Raw genomic sequence first — 23,867 nt, 5'->3', positions numbered from 1 at the left:
TCCCTTTGAACCAGGATTCTGTGTGGAAGCAATAAAAACATAACACAAAAGAAGTTAAAAACTCTGTCATCGACTGGGCAGGTTGATGGGTAGCTCAGGCCTACAATCTCAGCACTTTGGGAGGCTGAGGCAGACAGATCACCTGAGGTCAGGAGTTCCAGACCAGCCTGACCAACATGAGACCCCGTCTCAAACATATAATAAAATAAAAATGCAACAGAGATCATGTCTAGACTGCAAAGCGTAAGATATATAATATCTAACAGCTTACAGAAAAGGTTAGGCAATCCTTTATGTAAAAAGGTGGCCAGGCGCAGTGGTTTCTGCCTATAATCCCAGCACTCTGGGAGGCCAAGGCAGGAGGATCACAAGGTCAAGAGATTGAGACCATCCTGGCCAACATGGTGAAACCCTGTCTCTACTGAAAAAAAAACAAAAATTAGCTGAGCACGGTGGTGCGCGCCTGTAGTCCCAGCTACTTGGGAGGCTGAGGCAGGAGAATGGCTTGAACCCAGGAGGCGGACATTGCAGTGAGCCAAGGTACTGCCATTGCACTCCAGCCTGGCGACACAGCGAGACTCTGTCTCAAAAAAAAAACAAAAGTTAAAATTTAGGATAGCTGGGTGAATATATCAATCTCTGTCGTTCTTTGCAACTTTTTTACAACTCTTAGAATTATTCCAAATTTTTCCCTAAAATATTGGTGTTTTTTTTTTGAGACAGTCTTGCTCTGTCACCCAGGCCGGAGCACAGTGGCACAATCTCGGCTCACTGCAACCTCTGCCTCCTGGGTTTAAGCGATTCTGGTGCCTCACCCTTCAAATAGCTGGGATTACAGGTGCACACCACCACAGTCAGCTAATTTTTGTATTTTTAGTAGAGATGGAGTTTTGTAATGTTGACCAGGCTGGTCTCGAACCCCTGGCCTCAGATGGTCCACCCGCCTCAGCCTCCCAAAGTGCTGGGATTACAGACGCAAGCCACCACACCCGGCCATAAAGGTTTTTTTCTTTTAAATGTTTTAAAAAATATTTTTTATGGAGACAGGGTCTCGCTATTTGGCCCAGGATGGTCTTGAACTCCCGAGCTCAATCCTCCCACCTCAGCCTCCCAAAGTATTGAGATTACAGGTATGAGCCACCGTGTCCGGTTCAAAATGGTTTTTATTAATTGGTAAGCCAATAGATTCAAGCACTTATCCTACCATATAGTATAAGAAGTTTGTAATGTTTGTAGAGACATATCTCACTATGTTACTCAGGCTGGTCTCAAACTCCTGGACTCAAGCGATCCTCCCACCTCAGCCTCCCAAAGTACTGGGACTACTGGAGTGAGCCACCATGCCCAGCAGGGAACAATCTCTTTATGTATGTAAATATTCCATGTAACACATGAAAAATAAATGACATATATTTCCTTTTTCTTTGAGACAGAGTTTCGCTCTTGTTGCGCAGGCTGGAGTACAATGGTGCCATCTCCGCTCACCGCAACTTCCGCCTCCCAAGTTCAAGAGATTCTCCTGCCTCAGCCTCCCAAGTAGCTGGGATTACAGGCATGTGCCACCAGCCCCAGCTAATTTTGTTTGTTTAGTAGAGATGGAGTTTCTCCATCTTGGTCAGGCTGGTCTCAAACTCCTGACCTCAGGTGATCCACCTGCCTCGGCCTCCCAAAGTGCTAGGACTACAGGCATTAGCCACCACACCCAGCCAGAAACGACCTATCTTTTCTAACAAGTTTTGTATTGGCCTGTTATTGTGATTTTAATATGGATTTCCCTAAGCCTAATGAAGTAAAGGATCTTTTCATGTACTTACTTGCAACACATATACCTTCCTGAGTGAAATTTCATTCAAATCTTTTGTCCTTTTTTGAGATAAGGGTCTTACTCTGTCACCCAGGTTGGAGTGCAATGGTACAATCACAGCTCACTGAAGCCTTGACCTCCTGGGGTCAAGCAATTGTTCAACCTCAGCCTCCCAAGCAGCTAGGACTAAAGGCTCCTGCCATCCCATTCACCAATTTTTTTTTATTTCTAGTAGAGACAAGGTCTCCCTACGTTTATGTTGCCCATGCTGGTCCTGAACTCCTGGGTTCAAGTAATCCTCCTGTCTCAGCCTCCCAAAGTGCTGAGATTACAGGCATGAGCCGCCATGCTCCACTTTTTGTCCACTTTGTTAAATGTGTTATTTCCTTATTTTTGTTTCAAAATTTTGTGACAAGTCCTTCATCAGATGCAAAGATTTTCTCCTGATCTGTGGCTTGTCTTTCCATTCTCTGAACAATCTTTTGAAACCATAAGTTTTCAGTTTTCCTGAAGTCCAATTTACCCATTTGTTCTTTTATGGATCATGCCTTTGTTGCTACATCTAGGAAATCTCTGACTAAACCAATAGCATGAAGATTTTCTCCCATATTTTCTTGTATAAACTTTAAGCTTGGGGTTTTCAGTCCATGACCCGTTTTAGTTTTTGCTTTTATGAATGATTTGCATATTGATATACAATAGTTCCCACACTACTGAAAAGGCCATCCTTTCCCCTCTACATTGCCTTTGACTCTCAAAAATTGGTTGTCGACACATGAGTAGGTTTATTTCTGGACTCTCCATTTTATTTCACTATCTTTACATCAATTCAAAACACTAGGCATGGCAACCAAGTGTTGGTGAGGATTTCATGCCAGCAGAACTGGAATTTTGCTGGCAGAAAAGCAAATGGTTCAACTACTTTGGAGAATAGTTTAGCTAGCTATGTATGTATGTATGTATGTATGTATGTATGTATGTATGTATGTATTTATTGAGACAGGGTATCATTCTGTCACCCAGGCTGAAACGGAGGGGTACAACCTCTGCTTACTGCAACCTCCACCTCCCAGGGCTCAAGCAATCCTCCCATCTCAGCCTCCTGAGTGGCTGGGACTACAGAGGCAGGCCACCATCTCTGGGGAATTTTTGTATAGGAAAGGTTTCGCTATGTTGTCTAGGCCTGTCTCAGACTCCTAGGCCCAAGCCATCTGCCCGCCCGCCTCGGCCTCCCAAAGTGCTAGGATTGCAGGTGTGAGCCACCATGCCCCAACTGGCAATTTTTCTTTTCCTTTTTCTTTTTGAGATGGAGTCTCGCTCTGTTGCCCAGGCTGGAGTGCAATGGCACGATCTCGCTCACTGCAACGTCCACCTCCCAGGTTCAAGCGATTCTCCTGCCTCAGCCTCCCAAGAAGCTGGGATTACAGGCATCCGCCAGCACATCTAGCTAATTTTTTGTATTTTTTAGTAGAGATGGGGTTTCATCATGTTAACCAGGCTGGTCTCAGATTCCTGACTTCAGGTGATCTACCTGCCTCAGCCTCCCAAAGTGCTGGGATTACAGGCATGAACCACCACGCCTGGCCTGAGATCCTGTCTATTAAAAAAAACAAACAAACAGCCAGGCACGGTGGTTCACACCTGTAATTCCAGCACTTTGGGAGGTCGAGGCAGGCAGATCACCTGAGGTCAGGAGTTTGAGACCAGCCTGGCCAACATGGTGAAACCCCGTCTCAACTAAAAATAGAAAAATTAGCTGGTCATGATGGCAGATGCCTGTAATCCCAGCTACTCAGGAGGCTGAGGTGGGAGAATCACTTGAACCTGGGAGGTGGAGGTTGCAGTGAGCCCAAATCGCACCACTGTACTCCAGCCTGGGCAACAAGGGCAGAAACTCTGCCTCAAAAAAAAAAAAAAAAAGACAATAAACAAATACTACACTCTAGTCAATGATATCCATTCTGAAGTGATTAAGAGTACCACTAATCAATTAATTTACTTTGAAAAGCATTAAAAAGTTAGATAAAATAATGGCTGGCTAAACAGATGTGATAAAACAAACAGAGCAAAAAGGTAAAAGAACGTATAGGTATTGACCGTACAACTCTCAATTTTTCTTCATGCGTGACTATTTTCATAATAAAGTATTGTGGGAAGGGATTTTGGCAGACAGAAAAGGAGTGGAGGAGGCAGCTTGGGGTGGTAGATGTGTTAAACAGGAGCTACAACAAAGATTTTTTTTGAAGTAAAATTACGGACTAGTTGTGGATATCCACTCACTGCACAGTAAGTATTATTATAAGAACATCCCTGGTTTCGAGACATTTCAGACAGAAACTACTTCATGCAGAAATGTCAGAGTGATAAACCAAAGTCAGGAAGTATGGCTGAAATCTTTGTGGAAAAAGTATGAAAAAGTAATGGCGGAGTGGGGGAACCAGGAACAAATAATGACTCTAAAGGCAAGAATATTTAAACTTGAAAACTGCCGGCCAGGCGCGGTGGCTCAAGCCTGTAATCCCAGCACTTTGGGAGGCCAAGACAGGTGGATCACGAGGTCAGGAGATTGAGACCACCCTGGCTAACACGGTGAAACCCCGTCTCTACTAAAAATACAAAAAACTAGTCGGGCGAGGTGGCGGCGCCTGTAGTCCCAGCTACTTGGGAGGCTGAGGCAGGAGAATGGCGTGAACCCGGAAGGCGGAGCTGGCAGTGAGCTGAGATCTGGCCACTGCACTCCAGCCTGGGTGACAGAGCGAGACTCTGTCTCAAAAAAAAAAAAAAAAGAAAAAAGAAAACTGCCTGAGAATAGCCAGTGCTTTGTAAACGTGCACAATTTACAAAATTAAAGAAACACTTACTGACCCGATTACAATATTAACAAAAAAGCACTGGATGAGTGAAAGAATCTCACCAAATATTTCAAGCAGAATAGTTATTAATAATAGCATTCTGCTGTAGGGGGCAGTCTGGGGCTTATATATGTTTCTACATTATCATTCTGATACTGTTTCACCCATACATTTCTAACTATAAAGTCACTATTCATTGCCATATGTAAGGTAAATGCCAATGACTGATTTATTCAGACTTAGCTTTTTCAGCTTAAGTATTATATGACACAAATACTCTGTATTTCTCTTCAGTAATATCTTTTTTATTCCTAAAAGGGCATAGACAGACTACTTCTGAAAGCATAGCCAATACACATAATAGCCATTTAACAATAACAATATAGTAACACTAATGCTAGCATATTTACGAAAATAAATTTTAATGAGAACTTTAAGTATTTTTTACCTTTATAAAACGCCCTGTCAAGAAAAAAATAATTTTCTTTGATAAACAATTCAATAAATATTTGATAAACAAAGCACCAAACATAAGAGTATAATAGGGAAGTTACCAGGCTGAGCTCTAGGAAGTGTCAAGAGGTCGGTACAGCTTGGGAAAAAAGAGGAAAAATCAGGGTCAACTGGTAATTCTTAAGTTAAACAAGGTCAGTGCACCCTCCCCTGCAATAAACATTAGTGACATACACCAGGTCACGTCTCAAGTTGAAAAATATCTTGCCAAGCATCACTACAGCTCTTCCTCTGGATCTCTTATCCATTCACATGGCTTATTACGAACTAAGCTGCTTTTACAGTGGAAAATGTGAAATTTTTCAAATGAATCGAAATTTTTTTAAATTAGATCTGTCACCCAGAAAAAAATTGTAAATAATAATAAAGTAGGATTATTTATGCCCACCACCAAAAATAAACATTAACAGCCTGTTCTCATTAATGTTCAACAGTTTTGCTTTAATTTTACATATTTTTTCAGTTGATCAGGAAGCATACCTTTTCTAAGACATGTTATATCACAATTTTCAAATATTCTTACAATCACTTCCTAACTGTGGAATGTTCATATAATTTTGTGGAATAGTCACATAAATTCACAAGAGTTGACATCTGAATACAATGTATATTCCACAATCTAATGAGCTAAAAAGGACATTACAGCTGGGTGCAGTGGCTCATGTTTGTAATTTCAGCACTTTGGGAGGTCAAGGAAGGAGGATCACCTAAGGTCAGGAGTTCGAGACCAGCCTGGCCAACATGGTGAGACCCCGTTTCTACTGAAAATATAAAAATTTGCCAGGCATGGTGGCGCACACCTATAATCCCAGCTACTCGGGAGGCTGAGGCAGGACAATAGCTAGAACCCAGGAGGCGAAGGTTGTGGTGAGCTGAGATCGTACCACTGCACTACAGCCTGGACAACAAAGTAAAACTGTGTCTCAAAAAAAAAAAAAAAAGCATTATAAGGACCATTGAAAAAATGTAAGTATGATCTGTAGATTTTGATTTTTTATCACTGTACTATAATTACGTAAAAAGATCCTTGTTTTTTAAAAAACACACTGAGGTATTAAGTGAAGAAAAACCTTATTCACAACTTGTCAAACGTTTCTGGGGATAAACTGTATGGAAAGGAAGAGAACAGGATAAACGAGATGTGATAGAAATGTTAACATCTAGGGAATCTGGAAGAAGGGTTATTCAGTAATTATTCATACTCCCACTGCAACTTTTCTGTAAGTCTCACAATTTTTTTTTTTTTTTTTTAAATTGAGGTTCGTAGTCAGGCCCAGTGGCTCACGCCTGTAACCTTGGCAGTTTGGGAAGTTGAGGTGGGCGGATCACTTGAAGTCAGGAATTCAAGACTGACTAACCTGGCCAACATGGTGAAACCCCTCTCCACTAAAACTACAAAAATTAGCCAGGTGTGGTGGTGCACACCTGTAGTCCCAGCTACTCTGGAGGCTGAGGCAGGAGAATCACTTGAATCCAGGAGGCGCAGGTTGCAGTGAGCCAAGATTAAGCCACTGAACTGCAGCCTGGGCAACAGAGTGAGACACCGTGTCAAAAAAAAAAAAAAAAAAAAAAAAATTGAGGTTAAAGAAGATTTAAGTAACTCATCTAGTTAGTAAGTAAGTGCTAGACCCAGGACAAAAATCCTGGTTTATACAGATTCAAAAGAACTCTCACGCAGTGGCTCACGCCTGTAATCCCAGCACTTTGGGAGGCGGAGCCAGGTGGATCACCTGAGGTCAGGAGTTCAAGACCAGCCTGACTAACATGGTGAAACATACAAAAAATTACCCAGGCGAGGTGGAGGCAGAGGTTGCAGTGAGCTGGGATCACACCATTGCACTCCAGCCTGGACAACAAGAACAAAACTCCATATCAAAAAAAAAAAAAAAAAAAAGAACTCTCTTTCATCATGCAACGTGAATAGGTTATCTCAGAATACCTCTAACATTGGACATTTAAAATTGAGTAACATTGGGCCGGGCACGGTGGCTCAAGCCTGTAATCCCAGCACTTTGGGAGGCCGAGACGGGCGGATCACGAGGTCAGGAGATCGAGACCATCCTGGCTAACACGGTGAAACCCCGTCTCTACTAAAAAATACAAAAAACTAGCCGGGCGAGGTGGCGGGCGCCTGTAGTCCCAGCTACTCGGGAGGCTGAGGCAGGAGAATGGCGTAAACCCAGGAGGCGGAGCTTGCAGTGAGCTGAGATCCGGCCACTGCACTCCAGCCCGGGTGACAGAGCGAGACTCCGTCTCAAAAAAAAAAAAAAAATTGAGTAACATCTTACCAGCAGGACGTGGTAACTCACGCCTGTAATCCCAGCACTTTGGGCGGCCAGGGTGGGCGGATCACCTGAGGTCAGAAGTTTGAAACCAGCCTGGCCAACATAGCAAAACCCCATCTCTACCAAAAATACAAAAATTAGCCAGGCATGGTGATATGTGCCTGCAATCCCAGCTACTCCAGAGGCTAAGGCAGGAGAATCATTTGGACCCAGAAGGCAGAGGTTGCAATGAGCTGAGAAAAAGCCACTGCACTCCAGCCTGGGCGACAGAGCAAGGCTCCATCTCAAAAAAAAAAAAAAAAAAAAGAAAGAAAAAAAATTACCAAATAAAGCCACTTTTTATTACTCGAATTTAAGATTACTTTCTTAGCAAATACTTCCCAGAATAGGATTAATGAATAAATAAACATGAATAATTTTCCTAATGCATACTACTGTTTAAAAGAAAAAAAATTTAAAGGGTCAGGTGCAGTGGCTCACGCCTGTAATCCCAACACCTTGGGAGGCCAAGGGGGATAGATCACTTGAGGTCAGGAGTTCGAGACCAGCCTGGCCAACATGGTGAAACCTCATCTCTACTAAAAACGCAAAAAAAGTTAGCCAGGCATGGTGGCTCATGCCTGTAATCCCAGCTACTGGGGAGGCTAAAACAGGAAAATTGCTTGAACCCCAGAGGCGGAGGTTGCAATGAGCCAAGATCGAGTCACTGCACTCTTGACTGGGCTACAGAGCAAGACTCTGTAAATAAAAAAGTCAGGCACAGTGACTGACGCCTATAATCATAGCACCTTTGAAGGCTAAGAGGGCAGTCGCTTGTGTTCAGGTGTTGGAGACCAGGTTGGGCAACATGGTGAAACCCTGTCTCTACTAAAACTACAAAAATTAACTGGGGGTGGTGGCAGGCGCATGTAATCCCAGCTACTTGGGAGGCTGAGGCAGGAGAATCACTTGAACCCAGGAGGCGGAGGTTGCAGTGAGCCAAGATGGCACCACTGCGCTCCAGTCTGGGCGACAGAAGGGGGCTACATCTCAAAAACACACAAAAAAAATTAGGTAGGCATGATGTTGCCTGCCTGTAGTCCCAGCTACTTGGGAGGCTGAGGCAAGAGAATCACTTGAACCTGGGAAGTGGAGGTTGGAGTGAGCTGAGATTGGCCACTGCACTCCAGTCCGGTGATAGATTCCATCTCAAAAAAAAAAAAAAAAAAAAGACCCATTCATTAAGCAAACTTTTTCCTAAGTAAATTCAACTATAAAAGGAGGACCTCATCTTAAAATTCCAAATTTTTCCATCACTGGACTGGATCAGTTTGTTGAATAAATTCCTATTAGAGTAAGTGTATTTAGGATCAAGCACTGAGTAGAAGAGATATCTGTCCGTTAAACCAGCAAAATACTACACTAACTTTATACTGAAAAATGTAACGCAACAGTTAAATCTCCTCATTATGTCCCTTAACATCAACATGGTACTTGGGTATAAACGAGTGATTATAAGAAGCACTTATAATTAACTATCAAAGTATAGTCAAATCAATCTGCAAGTAAGATAAACTGGATATCGTTTACTCACTTGCACATTGTCTGTGAAAAATGGTTTGCCACTCTAGTCAATAACATGTATATAATGCTTAATTTTGCACCAGGTACTGTGCTTAGCACTTATCTCACTTCACTTAAAATAATAATATAACCAAATTGAGAAGGGGCGAGTATTTAACATTAAAAATTTTATTCAAATGTATCTTTGTTTTTTTGAGACAGAGTCTCGCTCTGTCGCCCAGGCTGGAATGCAGTGGCGTGATCTTGGCTCACTGCAACCTCCACCTCCCAGATTCAAGCAATTCTCCCTGCTTCAGCCTCCCAAGTAGCTGGCATTACAGGCACCTACTACCATGCCTGGCTAATTTTTGTTTTTTGGGTTTTCTTTAGTAGAGATAGGGTTTCACCATTTGGTCAGCCTGGTCTTGAACTCCTGATCTCAGGTGATCTGTCCACCTCAGCCTCCCAAAGTACTGGAATTACAGGCATGAGCCACTGTGCCCGGCCTCAAATGGATCTTGATCATTAAAAGCCATTCTGAGATTCAAGCATTCTTCTTTGTGCTTTAAAGAAAAGGCAGGTTTTTGTTTTTTTGTTGAGCCAAGGTCTCACTCTGTCACCTAGGCTGAAGCGCAGTAGCACCATCATAAGTGATCCTCTCACCTCAGCCACCCAAGTACCTGGGACTACAAATGGAAGCCATCATGCCCAGCTAATTTTTAAACTTTTTATAGAGACAAGGTCCTCACTATGCTGCCCAGGCTGCTCTTAATTCCTGTGCTCAAGCAATCCTTTTGCCTCAGTCTCCCAAAGTGTTGAGATTACATACAGGAGCCACTATGCTCAGCAAAGGCAGCTTTTTAAAGTCTATTGTAATTCAGGTATTTTACTACTTCAGACTATTAGAGTTCTCCATGTACCTTGGATTTTCATATTTCATTCCAAGGACACACTTAAATTAACAGAAGGGACAAAAGGGAGAAGAGATGATGATGAAACAGCAGGGAAGGAGGAGGAAGGGAAGCAGAGGAAGGTGAAAGGGGAGAGGAGAAGGAGGAGGAGGAGGAGGAGGCGGCGGCGGTGGCGGCAGTGGTGGCCATGGCAGCCTAATAGCTAAGAGGTACCTGGAAAAGGTTAGCATTAAAGAGTTCTCATGGAACAACATCCAATTGTACCTGAATCAAGTACAATACCTCTTTCCTTACTATTCTTCATTACCTAGTTTTTATTTTTTATTTATTTATTTATTTTTTTTAGGACAGAATCTTGCTTTGTCACCCAGGCTGGAGGGCAGTGGCGTGATCTCAGCTCACTGCAACCTCTGCTTCCTGGGTTCAAGCAATTCTCCTGTCTTAGCCTACCAAGAAGCTAGAATTACAGGTGCACACTACCACGCCCAACTAATTTTTGTATTTTCTTAGTAGAGGCGGGGTTTCCCAATGTTGGCCAGGCTGGTCTCAAACTCCTGACCTCAAGTGATCCACCCATCTCGGCCTCCCAAAGTGCTGGGATTACAGGCGTAAGCCACCGCACCCGGCCATTACCTACTTTTTAAATACAGGGTTCAAAATCCTAAAGTTTCCTACAAAAGAAAACATTAAATCATATGTTCTCCCTTAATTTCCTTAATTCTAAACAAGGCAAACAAGAGTTCCACAAAAACTTACCTGTACCACCTGTTTCTGTGGTTGCGTTGATTGTGCTGCTGAAATCTGTGTTTTTTCACGAGCACCTCGACAATGGTCACTGCTCACTGAAGTCATCATATACAGTATATACAAAATAACGTATGTACAAAATAGAAAATCTGCAAGAAAGTAGGGATGGTAAGCAAAACAATCATAGTAAAAGACAAGCATGTACTTCAGAGAAAACAAGGACACTTACAATAAAAGATAAAAGCTCTCTGGAATACAAATTCTCAAGAAGCAGCCCGAGGATTGTACATTTTGCTGGTATCTGTTAAACCAATTATCTAAAAGTCCATGTTTATGAGCTTAGCAATTCTAAACAAAAATCTCAAGCACCACCAATTTAAACCAGCAACCATTTTATCACTATATGTAGTCACTGTACATGTAGTGCTATCTGCCTCTTACTACTTGCAGTTGGTATTTGAACCCCAAAACAACATTGCATTCAGCCAAGATTTTACCTGCCAATAACCCAATTTAAAATGTGTCAAGAAACAAGCTATGCCTAAAAGCAAAAGTCACCCATAAATAATAAATCTTCTCTTTTTTTTTTTTGAGACGGAGTCTCGCTCTGTCGCCCAGGCTGGAGTGCAGTGGCCGGATCTCAGCTCACTGCAAGCTCTGCCTCCCAGGTTTACGCCATTCTCCTGCCTCAGTCTCCCTAGTAGCTGGGACTACAGGCGCCCGCCACCTCGCCCGGCTAGTTTTTTGTATTTTTTAGTAGAGACAGGGTTTCACCGTGTTAGCCAGGATGGTCTCGATCTCCTGACCTTGTGATCTGCCCATCTCGGCCTCCCAAAGTGCTGGGATTACAGGCTTGAGCCACCGCCACCGTGCCCGGCCAATAATAAATCTTAAAGAAACAACTGTGTGGCCGGGTGCAGTGGCTCACGCCTGTAATCCCAGCACTTCTGGCGGATCATGAAGTCAGGAGATCGAGACTATCCCGGCTAACACGGTGAAACCCCGTCTCTACTAAAACTACAAAAAAATTAGCCGGGCATGGTGGTGGGCGCCTGTAGTCCCAGCTACTCGGGAAGCTGAGGCAGGAGAATTGCTTGAACCTGGGAGGCAGAGGTTGCAGTGAGCCCACTGCACTCCAGCTTGGGTGACAGAGGGAGACTCCATTTCAAAAAAAAAAAAAAAACACTAAGAGATAAACACACACTTTAGTCTAGGCCTACACAGGGTCAGGATCATCAATATTACTGTCTTCCATCTCGACATCTGTCCCACTGGAAGGTCTTAAGTGCAATACACACGGAGCTATCATCTCCTATGATAACAATGCAGAGCCAATGATTTGTTTTGAGACAGAGACTCACTCCATCACTCAGGCTGGAGTGCAACGAATAGGGCGATCTCAGCTCACTGCAAGTTCTGCCTTCTGGGTTCAAGCAATTCTCCTATCTCAGACTCCTGAGTAGCTGGGACCAGAGGCACGCGCCACCATGCCCAGCTAATTTTTGGTATTTTTAGTAGAGATGGGGTTTGGCCATGTTGGTCAGGCTGTTCTCAAATTTGCTGCCTCAGGTGATCCATCAGCCTCGGCCTCCCAAAGTACTCATATTACAGACATGTGCCACCGTGCTGGCACAGAGCCGATGATTTTAACAATACATGGAATTCTGTTTTCTAGAACAGTCAGTTTTAGACACCCAAAAGCAAGCACTCCCATGATATGGAAAGATATTTCACTATTTGTAAAACTTATATATTTCAGGTTAATAAAATGACATAACAATTCTACGTATTTTGGATCTGTGCATCATAAAATTAAAACAGAGAAGACTAACCATAATTCATCATACTAATTCAGGTACCAAAGAAAATTGTGTCCCTGAAACCTATTTCAGCCAGAAAGGGTAGGACAAGCATTTTTCTGTGTTAGCCGCACTAATATTAACTTATTTTCTTAATAGCTTCATTAACTCGCTTGCTAGATAAAGGCCACAGACATATTATAGTACTGCCTTTTACATTATAATAACAACCAATTAACTAGAACGTCTCACAGGTTCAATACACTGGTTTAAAACTTTTTACTGCATTTGAATCTATCTTTCCAGTTAGTATGAATACACATTTTGCATCCTTTTTCAGTTTAACAACTTTATAATTTTGTTGGTTTGGGTTTATCATTTTGGTTGTATTATAGAGAACAAGGTTAATTGTTTTGCCATGATTCCATTTATTTTTAGAGCATTCTCTCAGAAATGAATAAATGCATACAAATACACTTTTAAAACTGTGATGCATTTAAACAAATCTAAGGCATATCTGTATTTGAGAAAGAATCCATTTGATTTTTTTTTTTTGAGATGGAGGCTCGCTCCGTCACCCAGGCTGGAACGCAGTGGTGCAATCTTAGCTCACTACAACCTCCACCTCCTGGGTTCAGACGATTCTCCTGTCTCAGCCTCCCAAGCAGCTGGGACTACAGATGCCTGCCACCACGCTTGGCTAATTTTTGTATTTTTAGTACAGACGGGGTCTCAACTTGTTGGTCAGGCTGGTTTCGAACTCCGGACCTCGGGTGATCCACCCGCCTCAACCCCCCAAAGTGCTACAATTACAGACACGAGCCACTGTGCCCAGTCCCATTTGATTATTTTTTAAATCACCTTCAGGCCAGACACGGTGGCTCACGCCTGTAATCCCAACATTTTGGGAAGCTGAGGCAGGCAGATCACCTGATAACAGGAGTTCAAGACCAGCCTGGCCAACATGGTGAAACCCTACCTGTACTAAAAATGCAAAAATTAGCCAGGCATGGTGGCGTACCTCTGCAATCCCAACTACTTAGGAGGCTGAGATGGGAGAATCACTTGAAGCCAGGAGGAGGAGGTTGCAGTAAGCCAAGATTGCATCACTGCACTCCAGCCTGGGCAACAAGAGCGAGACACCATCTAAAAAAATGAAAATAAAAAAATCACCTTCAGCACTAATACTCTGTAATTCCACCTTAAGTATCTAAAGTGAAGCATCCAAGCTGGGCAAGGTCGCATGCACCTGTAGTTCCAGTTACGCAGGAGGCTGAGGCAGGAAGATCACTGAACCCACAGTTCAAGTCCAGACTAGGCAACACAGCCAGACCCTATCTTTTTTTTTTTTTTAAGACAGAGTCTTGCCCTGTTGTCCAGGCTGGAGTGCAGTGGCACAATCTCGGCCCAGCAACTTCTGCCTCCTAGGTTCAAGTGATTCTCCCGCCTCAGCCTCCCAAGTAGCTGGGACTATAGGTGTGTGCCACCGCACCCAGCTAATTTTTTTGTATTTTTAGTAGAGATGGGGTTTCACCATGTTGGCCAGGCTGGTCTTGAACTCCTGACCTCAAGTGATCCACCAGCCTCAGCCTCCAAAGTGCTGGGATTACAGGCATGAGCCATTATGCCCAGCCACCTATTTCATTAAATAAATACATTTTAAGAAAAGAATAAAACAGAATTAAGCATCTAATCAAAAGTTAACTGGTTGAGTGGTGTTCCTACCATAAAACCTTTTTAAGAAGTCAGTAGTGGCCGGGCGCGGTGGCTCAAGCCTGTAATCCCAGCACTTTGGGAGGCCGAGACGGGCGGATCACGAGGTCAGGAGATCGAGACCATCCTGGCTAATACGGTGAAACCCTGTCTCTACTTAAAAAAAAATACAAAAAACTAGCCGGGCGACGAGGCGGGCGCCTGTAGTCCCAGCTACTCGGGAGGCTGAGGCAGGAGAATGGCGTAAACCCGGGAGGCGGAGCTTGCAGTGAGCTGAGATCCGGCCACTGTACTCCAGCCTGGGTGGCAGAGCAAGACTCCGTCTCAAAAAAAAAAAAAAAAAAAAAGAAGTCAGTAGTTCACTCATAGATTTCCAGTTCCGTTGATTGGATTATCTGATCTTTTTCTCACTGTTTATTCTTCAGTGACCCCATTTATGAAAATAATGGGCTGGAAGCAGTGGCTCACGCCTACAATCTCAGCACTTTGGGAGGCCGAGGTAGGCGGATCATGAGGTCAGGAGATCGTGACCATCCTGGCTAATACAGTGAAACCCTGTCTCTACCAAAAATACAAAAAATTAGCCGAGCGTGGTGGCACGCACCTGTAATCCCAGCTACTCGGGAGGCTGAGGCAGAAGAATCGCTTGAACCCAGGAGGCAGAGGTTGCAGTGAGCTGAGATTGGCCACTCCACCCCACTCCACTCCAGGGAGACAGTGAGACTCCGTCTCAAAAAAAAAAAAAAAAAAGAAAATAATCTAGGTGAAATAACAAAATGAGACTTTCTCCGTACAGAAGTGCCATCTGGTGATAAAAATCTGCATGTACAGAAGGAATATACTTAACCCATATTCAGTGGACACTAATTTTCTGATTTACAGAAAAATGACTTTTAATCTTTATAGCCTATTATAACCAAACATTTTGGTATAATGAACATGAATCCTCACTTGTCAAGGAAGCAAACTATAACTCTTTATTGTAACTCAAACTATCAAAATTTTACTGGTCCATGTTCACAGATCAACATTAAGACTGTATCTCCTTCCAATCATCAATTCTTAATACAAAATATTCCATAATGAATATGTAATTAGGCTATAAATAATTACCCCGCTTGCATGGCTAAACCAGAATAGTTGCTTTGTGAAACATAAAAACTGCATGGCTTACTTTATTATTTAGAAAAAGTTTTTCTCTTAATTAAGGTTTACTGCTCTGGATTATATATTCATAAATTGTTACTACAAATACTTCCATCTTAAAAATAGCAAATGCCAGCCAGGCACAGTGGCTTGCGCCTGTAATCCCAGCACTTTGGAGGCCAAGGCAGGCGGATCATGAGGTCAGGAGATCGAGACCATCCTGGCTAATAAGGTGCAACCCCGTCTCTATTAAAAATACAAAAATTAGCCGGGCATGGTGGCATGAGCCTGTAGTCCCAGCTACCTGCGAGGCTGAGGCAGGAGAATCACTTGAACCTGGGAGGCAGAGATTTGCGTGACAGAGCAAGGCTCCATCTCAAAAAAAAAAAAAAGCAAATACAAGGATGAGCGTGGTGGTGCATGCCTGTAATTCCAGCATTTTGAGAGGCCAAGGCGGCTGGATTACCTGAGGTCAGGAGTTCAAGACCAGCCTGACCAAAGTGGAGAAACCCCATCTCTACTAAAAATACAAAATTAGCCAGGCATGAGGGCACATGCCTGTAATCCCAGCTACTCAGGAGGCTAAGGCAGGAGAATCGCTTGAACCCAGGAGGCGGGGGTTGCGGTGAGCCGAGATCGTGCCATTGCACTCCGGCCTGGGCAACAAGAGCAAAACTCCGTCTCAAGAAAAGAAAAAAAAATAGCAAATACATTCTTTGAAAAATAAAAATAATTATAAGGGTCTCAGCACATCCAAGAATGCATGTTTAAATAAATTCAGATTAACTTTTCCTCTGTCAATTGTGTCTCTCCACACTATCACTGAAATGTTATAATAGCTAATTCCCTATTCATAAGAAACTTAATATTAAAAATGTCCAGCAAAAAAAAGTCCAGAGATGAAACAGGTTTCGCAGAACAATCACAGGCAACGGGGAATGTGACTGAAATCTTCTGGAAAAAACAGGGCTCAGAAAATATAACTTTAACAGAATGCATAATTCAACAGACAAATTTTCTCATATTAATTTTACATAAAACTTCTGATAAGGCCAGGCGCAGTGGCTAACGCTTGCAATCTCAGCATTTTGGGAGGCTGAGGAGGGTGGATCACTTGAGGTCAGGAGTTCGAGACCAGCCTGGCAAACATGGTGAAACCCTGTCCCTACTAAAACTACAAAAATTAGCTGGGTGTGTTGGCATGCGCCTGTAATCCCAGCTACTCGGGACACTAAGGCAGAAGAATCACTTGAACCCGAGAGGCGGAGGTTGCAGTGAACCGAGATCACGCCATTACACTACAGTCTGGGCGACAGAGCAAGACACTGTCGCCAAAAAAAAAAAAAAAAATTCTCATAATTGTGAATCCATTAAATCAAGGTAAAAGCATAAGTTACCAAAATATTCTTCAAGATCATTAAAATTGCTACCACCACTGAACTGTAAAAATGACTAGACTGTAAAAATCAACACCTTCAACTAACATACTGTCATGAGGAAATTCTATGTCCTCCTTCTCTGGGAAACGGAGCTGTGTGTAGTACATAGGAATGCTTCTACAACAAGTACCCAGTTGTCAGACCATAGGAATTCAGTGTACACTTGTGTTCCATCATCTATCACTTTCCACTCCTAAGAGTTCTACTACACTGGAACAGGTTCCAAGAGAATTCTCAGAATAGAAATAGACAAGAGCAAAAGATTCTAAAAATAATCCAGTAGAAACTCAAACATACATATCTCAAGTTCCTGAGGGGCAGGAAGCACCAGGTTTACTTCAATCTATCCAACCAAATTTTGAAACCCATCTCAAAGTGAATTTAAAATGTGACAGATTTTAACAGAGGCAAAGAACTGCTGCTATATTTTTAACTTCTTTAGAAACAAAATCAGCAAAATACAATATAGAGCTTCCTATTAACAGATTAAAGTGAAAAAATTGTCTAAGTGTAATGAGGAAAGAAAGTCTCCAGCCGAATAAATCAACCTGATTAAATTACAAAGATACTCTCTATAGAAGAAATATTTTTGGAAAAAAGTTTTAACGGCCTAAAAAGTTTTGTTTCCAATTTTGTTTTCTTTTTCGTAGAGACAGGGTTTTCCCATATTTGCCTGGGCTGGTCTCAAACTCCTGGGCTCAGGTGATCCTCCCACCTTGGCCTCCCAAAGTACGGGGACCAGGCATGAGCTACCACACCCTGCCTAACTGCTATTTTTTCAAGGACTGTTCTTGAAGATACCTCAGTGAAACAGCTGCATTTACAAGTGATCCCAGTTTAGACTTAACTGAAAATGGTTGACTTAACAACCATCTGCATTTCTGTTAAAGCTTACATAAGCACAAATTCATCTAACTTCAAGCCATACAAAAAACACTGTCAGGTAAAACTTTTCTAAAAACCATGTAATATAGCCTAAAAGAAAAGCAAGGATACATTTTATCATTCTGAAAAGTTACAGAACACCTGCTGACAACATACTGAGAAGAGGGAAGATTTCAACAGCCATTTAATAAAATTCTGAACAGATAATTAAATCCCAAACTACATACATACACTGCATGTATTCAAGACAGCATCACGAAGCATTGATTGGAGGATAGTTCTAAAACCAGGATGTTGGCACACTTGTGCAAAGTAACTCAGCTAATACATCAAATAAATTTGTTTCAGGAACAGAAAAAGTAATGTTTTTTTCAAACCAAATATAATTCAGATGACATGAATTACATACTGGGCTAAGGGTTCAACTACTAAAAACAGGATACACAATTTATGTTGAAGAAGCAAGTCTTCATCAAGAATGTCCAGAGATGCTGTACACTGAGTCATGAGACCAGTGATGCAGGGCCTATCTTAGACTGGCAAGGATGGGTCCAAGGTCCTTCATCTATATATGTCCACTCACTCCCAAAGTCTAAAACCAATGGTAATGATAATACTAGCAGAAAGCACATACCATTTACTATGTGCCAGACACCATTCTAAGCACTTTATATGTATAGTATTGTCACTAATCTTTTAAACACTCTAGAGTACACATCACTTTACTCCCATTTTACAGAGAAGAAAGTAAGATACACAGAGAATCACAGCTAGTAAGTGGTGAAGGCAGTATTTGAATCCAGGACATTTGGCTCTACAGTGTGTGCACTTATCTACTATGCTATGTTGCAAGGTTAACTGTTCAGTCACAGATAATAGTCCCCAATTCAGCTTCCTCTTCTATACAACAGCGTAACTATTGTTGGCATCACCTGCAAAGCTTGTCCCTGATGACAAAGATCTAGTCTAAACCAGATCTCACCTAGCTTCTCAGCCTTTCAGATACCCATATGTTCTACATTGGTATGTTTCTGTGACCACTACTGTTTTATTATTTTTGTTTAATTTCTAATCTGCATTCCTGCTTTTTCTACTAAGAAAAGTCAATATTCTCAACCTTTTCTGAAAAGGAAATTTTTTTTTTGAGACGGAGTCTCGCTCTGTCGCCCAAGCTGGAGTGCAGTGACGCGACCTCGGCTCACTGCAAGCTCTGCCTCCTGGGTTCACGCCATTCTCCTGCCTCAGCCTCCCGAGTAGCTGGGACTACAGGCGCCTGCCACCACGCCCGGCTAATTTTTTGTATTTTTAGTAGAGATGGGGTTTCACAGTGTTAGCCAAGATGGTATCGATCTCCTGACCTCATGATCTGCCCACCTCGGCCTCCCAAAGTGCTGGGATTACAGGCATGAGCCACCTCGCCCGGCCGGAAATTTATTTATTCATAGCTACAGAAGACAAAATTAGCTCAGATTAAGAATCTGACGCCGGGCACAGTAGCTCACGCCTGTAATCCCAGCACTCTGGGAGGCCGAGGTGGGCAGATCACGAAGTCAGGAGATCCAGACCATCCTGGCTAACATGGTGAAACCCCGTCTCTACTAAAAATACAAAAAAATTAGCCGGGCATGGTGGCAGGCACCTGTGGTCCTAGCTACTCAGGAGGCTGAGGCAGGAGAATGGCATGAACTCAGGAGACAGAGCTTACAGTGAGCCAAGATCAAGCCACTGCACTCCAGCCTGGGTGACAGTGCAAGGCTCCGTCTCAAAAAAAAGAAAGAAAGAAAAGAATCTGAGGCCAAGGCCGGGTACGGTGGCTCACACCTGTAATCCCAGCACTTTGGGAGGCTGAGGCGGGAGGATTACTTGAGGTCAGGAGTTTGAGATGAGCCTGGCCAACATAGTGAAACCCCATCCTACTAAAAACAGAAAAATAAGCCAGGCATGGTGGCACATACCTGTAATCCCAGCTAATTGGGAGGGTGAGGCAAGAGAATCCACTTGAATTTATTTATTAAAAAATAAATAAAAGAATCTGGCTTGGCACAGTGGCTCATGCCTGTAATCTCAACACTTTGGGAGGCCAAGATGGGGAGGATCGCCTGAGTCCAGGAGTTCAAAACCAGCCTGGGCAAAACAGTGAGACCCCTTCTCTATTATTTAAAAAAGAAAAAAGTAGGCTGGGCACGGTGGCTCAAGCCTGTAATCCCAACACTTTGGGAGGCCGAGGCAGGCAGACCATGAGGTCAGGAGATCAAGATCATCCTGGCCAACACGGTGAAACCCCGTCTCTACTAAAAATACAAAAAACAAAATTAGCCGGGCGTGGTGGCAGGCGCCTGTAGTCCCAGCTACTCAGGAGGCTGAGGCAGGAGAATGGCGTGAACTCGGGAGGCAGAGTTTGCAATGAGCCAAGATTGCACCACTGCACTCTAGCCTGGGTGACAGAGCGAGACTCCGCCTCAAAAAAAAAAATAAAAATAAAAATAAAAGAATCTCAACTAAATTAGGAGACCCAGAACAGCCAACAAGACAAAGTCTACACCCACAATCGAGAAGAGAATAAGGTATCTAGGGTGCCAAGAAACTAACTATGAGATCCAATTCCATGCAGTTCAACTGCTTGTACCCTGCATGCCAGGAGCTGAACAAGCTGATACTTTTATTCTCCACAGCTGTTAAAGGCAGGGTCAGGCCTCGAGCAGCTGATGGACAAGACTGAACTCCCCTACACCCATACTTGGCTGACACAAGAATCACAAAGTTATCTGCTGTTCCATGGATATAACCTGCCCATGGAAAGGATGAGTGCTGGTGAACTCAAACACTACAGGACATCAAAATTTATTTGATATCATCACAATTCTCTTTCAGGTTACCTAAGGCCACGAAGGGAAAAGTATTTAATTGCCCATAGCTGTTTTCACACATCTGTCCTATTCCTATCCTCCTAACTCAGCTGTAAACCCTGTCTTTTTTATTTATTTATTTATTTTTCTTTCTTTATTTTTTTTTTTTTGAGACGGAGTCTGGCTCTGTCTCCCAGGCTGGAGTGCAGTGGCCGGATCTCAGCTCCCTGCAAGCTCCACCTCCCGGGTTTACACCATTCTCCTGCCTCAGCCTCCCGAGTAGCTGGGACTACAGGCGCCTGCCACCTCGCCCGGCTAGTTTTTTGTATTTTTAGTAGAGATGGGGTTTCACCGTGTTAGCCAGGATGGTCTCGATCTCCTGACCTCGTGATCCCGTCTCGGCCTCCCAAAGTGCTGGGATTACAGGCTTGAGCCACCGTGCCCGGCCTTTTTTATTTTTTTTTTGAGATGGAGTTTTGCTCTCGTAACCCAGGCTGGAGTGCAGTGGGGTGATCTCAGCTCACTGCAACCTCTGCCTCCTGGGTTCAAGCACTTCTCCCTGCCTCAGCCTCCCGAGTAGCTGGGATTACAGGTGCCCGCCAAAATGCCTAGCTAATATTTTGTATTTTTGGTAGAGATGGGAGTTCACCATGTTGGCCAGGCTGGTCTCAAACTCCTGACCTTAAGTGATCCGCCCGCCTCAGGCTCTTAAAGTGCTGGGATTACAGGCGTGAGCCACTGCGCCCGGCCTTAAACCCTGTCTTTTCCCAAGCAGGTAACTAGGATTCTTCACCCTGGAATCTCTTGAAAAGTATGTAATTATTCATAACCAGTCTTCACCACTACTTCTAACAGTTCTCTCTCTCCCACAAAAAGGAAAAAAACAAAAAAATAAAAAAGCCTATACTATAAAGCAGGGATCCCCAATCCTCAACTCCCAGGCCACTAGGAACTGGGCTGCACAGCAGGAGGTGAGCAAACCCTGGGTGGCATGGCAAGTCCTCATCTATACAATACATTTTTTTTTTAATTAGCCACACTTGGTGGCACACATCTGGAGTCCCACCCGTTCAGGAGGTTGAGATGGGAGGAATCCTTGAGCTTAGGAGATGCAATGTACTTAGTGAGCTTAGGCTGCTGTGTACCATGATCATGTCACTGCACTTCAGACTGGGCAACAGAGTAAGACCACGTCTCCTAAAAAACAAAAAATAAATTTAAAAAATCTTCTAACAGTTCCTAAAAAAATTAAACAGTTACAATATGACCAAGTAATCCTACTTCTAGGTATGCACCCAAGATAACTGAAAACCCAAGATAATCTAAAAATGTGTACATAGGCCTGAGAATAGCGGCTCACCCCTGTAATCCCAGCACTTTGGGAGGCCGAGGTAGGTGGCTCACCAGAAGGTCAGGAGTTCGAGACCAGCATGGCCAACACGGTGAAACCTTGTATCTACTAAAAATATAAAAAATTAGCAGGATGTGGTGGTGGGTACCTATAATCCTAGCTACTCGGAAGGCTGATGCAGGAGAATTGCTTGAACCTGGGAGGCGAAGGCTGCAGTGGGCCGAGATTATGCCACTGCACTCCAGCCTGGACAACAAGAGCAAAACTTCTCAAAAAAAAAAAAGAAGGCCGGGCGCGGTGGCTCAAGCCTGTAATCCCAGCACTTTGGGAGGCCGAGACGGGCGGATCACGAGGTCAGGAGATCGAGACCATCCTGGCTAATACGGTGAAACCCCGTCTCTACTAAAAATACAAAAAAACTAGCCGGGCGAGGTGGCGGGCGCCTGTAGTCCCAGCTACTCGGGAGGCTGAGGCAGGAGAATGGCAGAAACCCGGGAGGCGGAGCTTGCAGTGAGTTGAGATCTGGCCACTGCACTCCAGTCCGGGCGACAGAGCGAGACTCCGCCTCAAAAAAAAAAAAAAAAAAAAAGAAAAAAAAGAAAATGTATACATAGGCCAGGCCCAGTGGTGCACACCTATAATCCCAATACGTTGGGAGGCCATGGTGGGAGGACCCCTTGAGCTCAGGAGTTCGAGACCAGCCTGGGCAGCATAGCAAGACCCTGTATCTACTTAAAAAAAAAAAAATTAAAAAAGAAAGAAAGGCAGCCAGGTATGGTGGCTCACACCTGTAAACCCAGCAACTTAGGGAGGCCAAGGCAGGTGGATCACGAGATCAGGAGTTCGAGACCAGCCTGGTCAACATGGTGAAACCCCAGCTCTACTAAAAATATAAAAATTAGCCTGCTGTGGTGGGGGCGCCTGTCATCCCAGCTACTCCGGAGACTGAGACGAGAACCGCTTAAACCCGGGAGGCAGAGGTTGCAATGAGCTGAGATTGCACCACTGTACTCCAGTCTAGGTGACAGAGCAAGACTCTGTCTTGGGGAAAAAAGGAAGGAAGAAAGAAAGAAAGGAAGGAAGGAAGGAGAAGGAAGGAGAAGGAAGAAGGAAGGAGAAGGAAGGAGAAGGAAGAAGGAAGAAGGAAGGAAGGGGAAGGAAGGGGAAGGGAGGGGAAGGAAGGAGAAGGAAGAAGGAAGGAGAAGGAAGGAAGGAAGAAGGAAGGAAAGAAGAAATGCATACATAGGCCAGGCGTGGTAGCTCATGCCTGTATCCCAGCACTTTGAGAGGCTGTGGCAGGAGAATAGTGTGAGGCCAGGAGTTCAAGACCAGCCTGGGCAACACAGAGAGACCCCCATCTCTACAAAACGTTCTAAAAATTAGCCAGGTGTGATAAAGCACACCTGTGGTCCCAGCTACTTAGAAGGCTGAAGTGGGAGGATGGCTTGAGCCTGGGAGGTCAAGGCTGCAGTATGCTGTGACCACGCCAGTGCACTCCGAGTATAGTACCCAGGAGATGAGTGAGACCTTGTTTCAAAAATAAAATAAGGGGCCAGGCGCGGTGGTTCACACCTGTAATCCCAGCACTTTGGGAGGTCGAGGCACGCAGATCACGAGGTCAGGAAATCAAGACCATCCTGGCTAACCTGGAGAAAGCATGTCTCCGCTAAAAAAAAATCTTTTTTTTTTTTTTTTGCCTGAGTCTTGCTCTGTTGCTCAGGTTGGAGTGCAGTGGCGCGATCTCGGCTCACTGCAACCTCCATCCCTCCAGGTTTTTAAGCAATTCTCTGCCTCAGCCTCTGGAATAGCTGAGATTACAGGCACATGCCACCACATCCAGCTAATTTTTTTGTATTTAGTAGAAACGGGGTTTCACCATCTTGGCCAGACTGGTCTTGAACTCCTGATCTCATGATCCACCTGCCTTGGCCTCCCAAAGTGCTGGGATTACAGGCATGAGCCACTGCACCCGGCCTACTAAAAATATTTTTTAAAAATTAGCCAGGAGTGGTGGCAGGCACCTGTAGTCCCAGC

General features: G+C 43.8%; 1 protein-coding gene across 2 annotated transcripts in view; it reads right to left on the bottom strand.

Annotated features, from left to right (window-relative positions):
* The window catches only part of UBAP2 (ubiquitin associated protein 2), a 132,928-nt gene that overhangs the window by 92,129 nt on the left and 16,932 nt on the right, over positions 1-23,867 (bottom strand). For both annotated transcript variants that reach the window (XM_033238297.1, XM_033238299.1), the window contains exon 2: positions 10,664-10,803. In XM_033238297.1, the coding sequence (XP_033094188.1) occupies positions 10,664-10,762 (99 nt within the window). In that variant the 5' untranslated portion in view covers positions 10,763-10,803. The remainder of the gene's footprint in view (positions 1-10,663; positions 10,804-23,867) is intronic.

This window comes from Trachypithecus francoisi, unplaced genomic scaffold (assembly GCF_009764315.1).
Source record: "Trachypithecus francoisi isolate TF-2019V2 unplaced genomic scaffold, Tfra_2.0 Lachesis_group16, whole genome shotgun sequence".
NCBI lineage: Eukaryota > Metazoa > Chordata > Mammalia > Primates > Cercopithecidae > Trachypithecus > Trachypithecus francoisi.
Note: the sequence above shows the minus strand (reverse complement) of the source record. Positions and strands in the feature narration are given on the sequence as shown.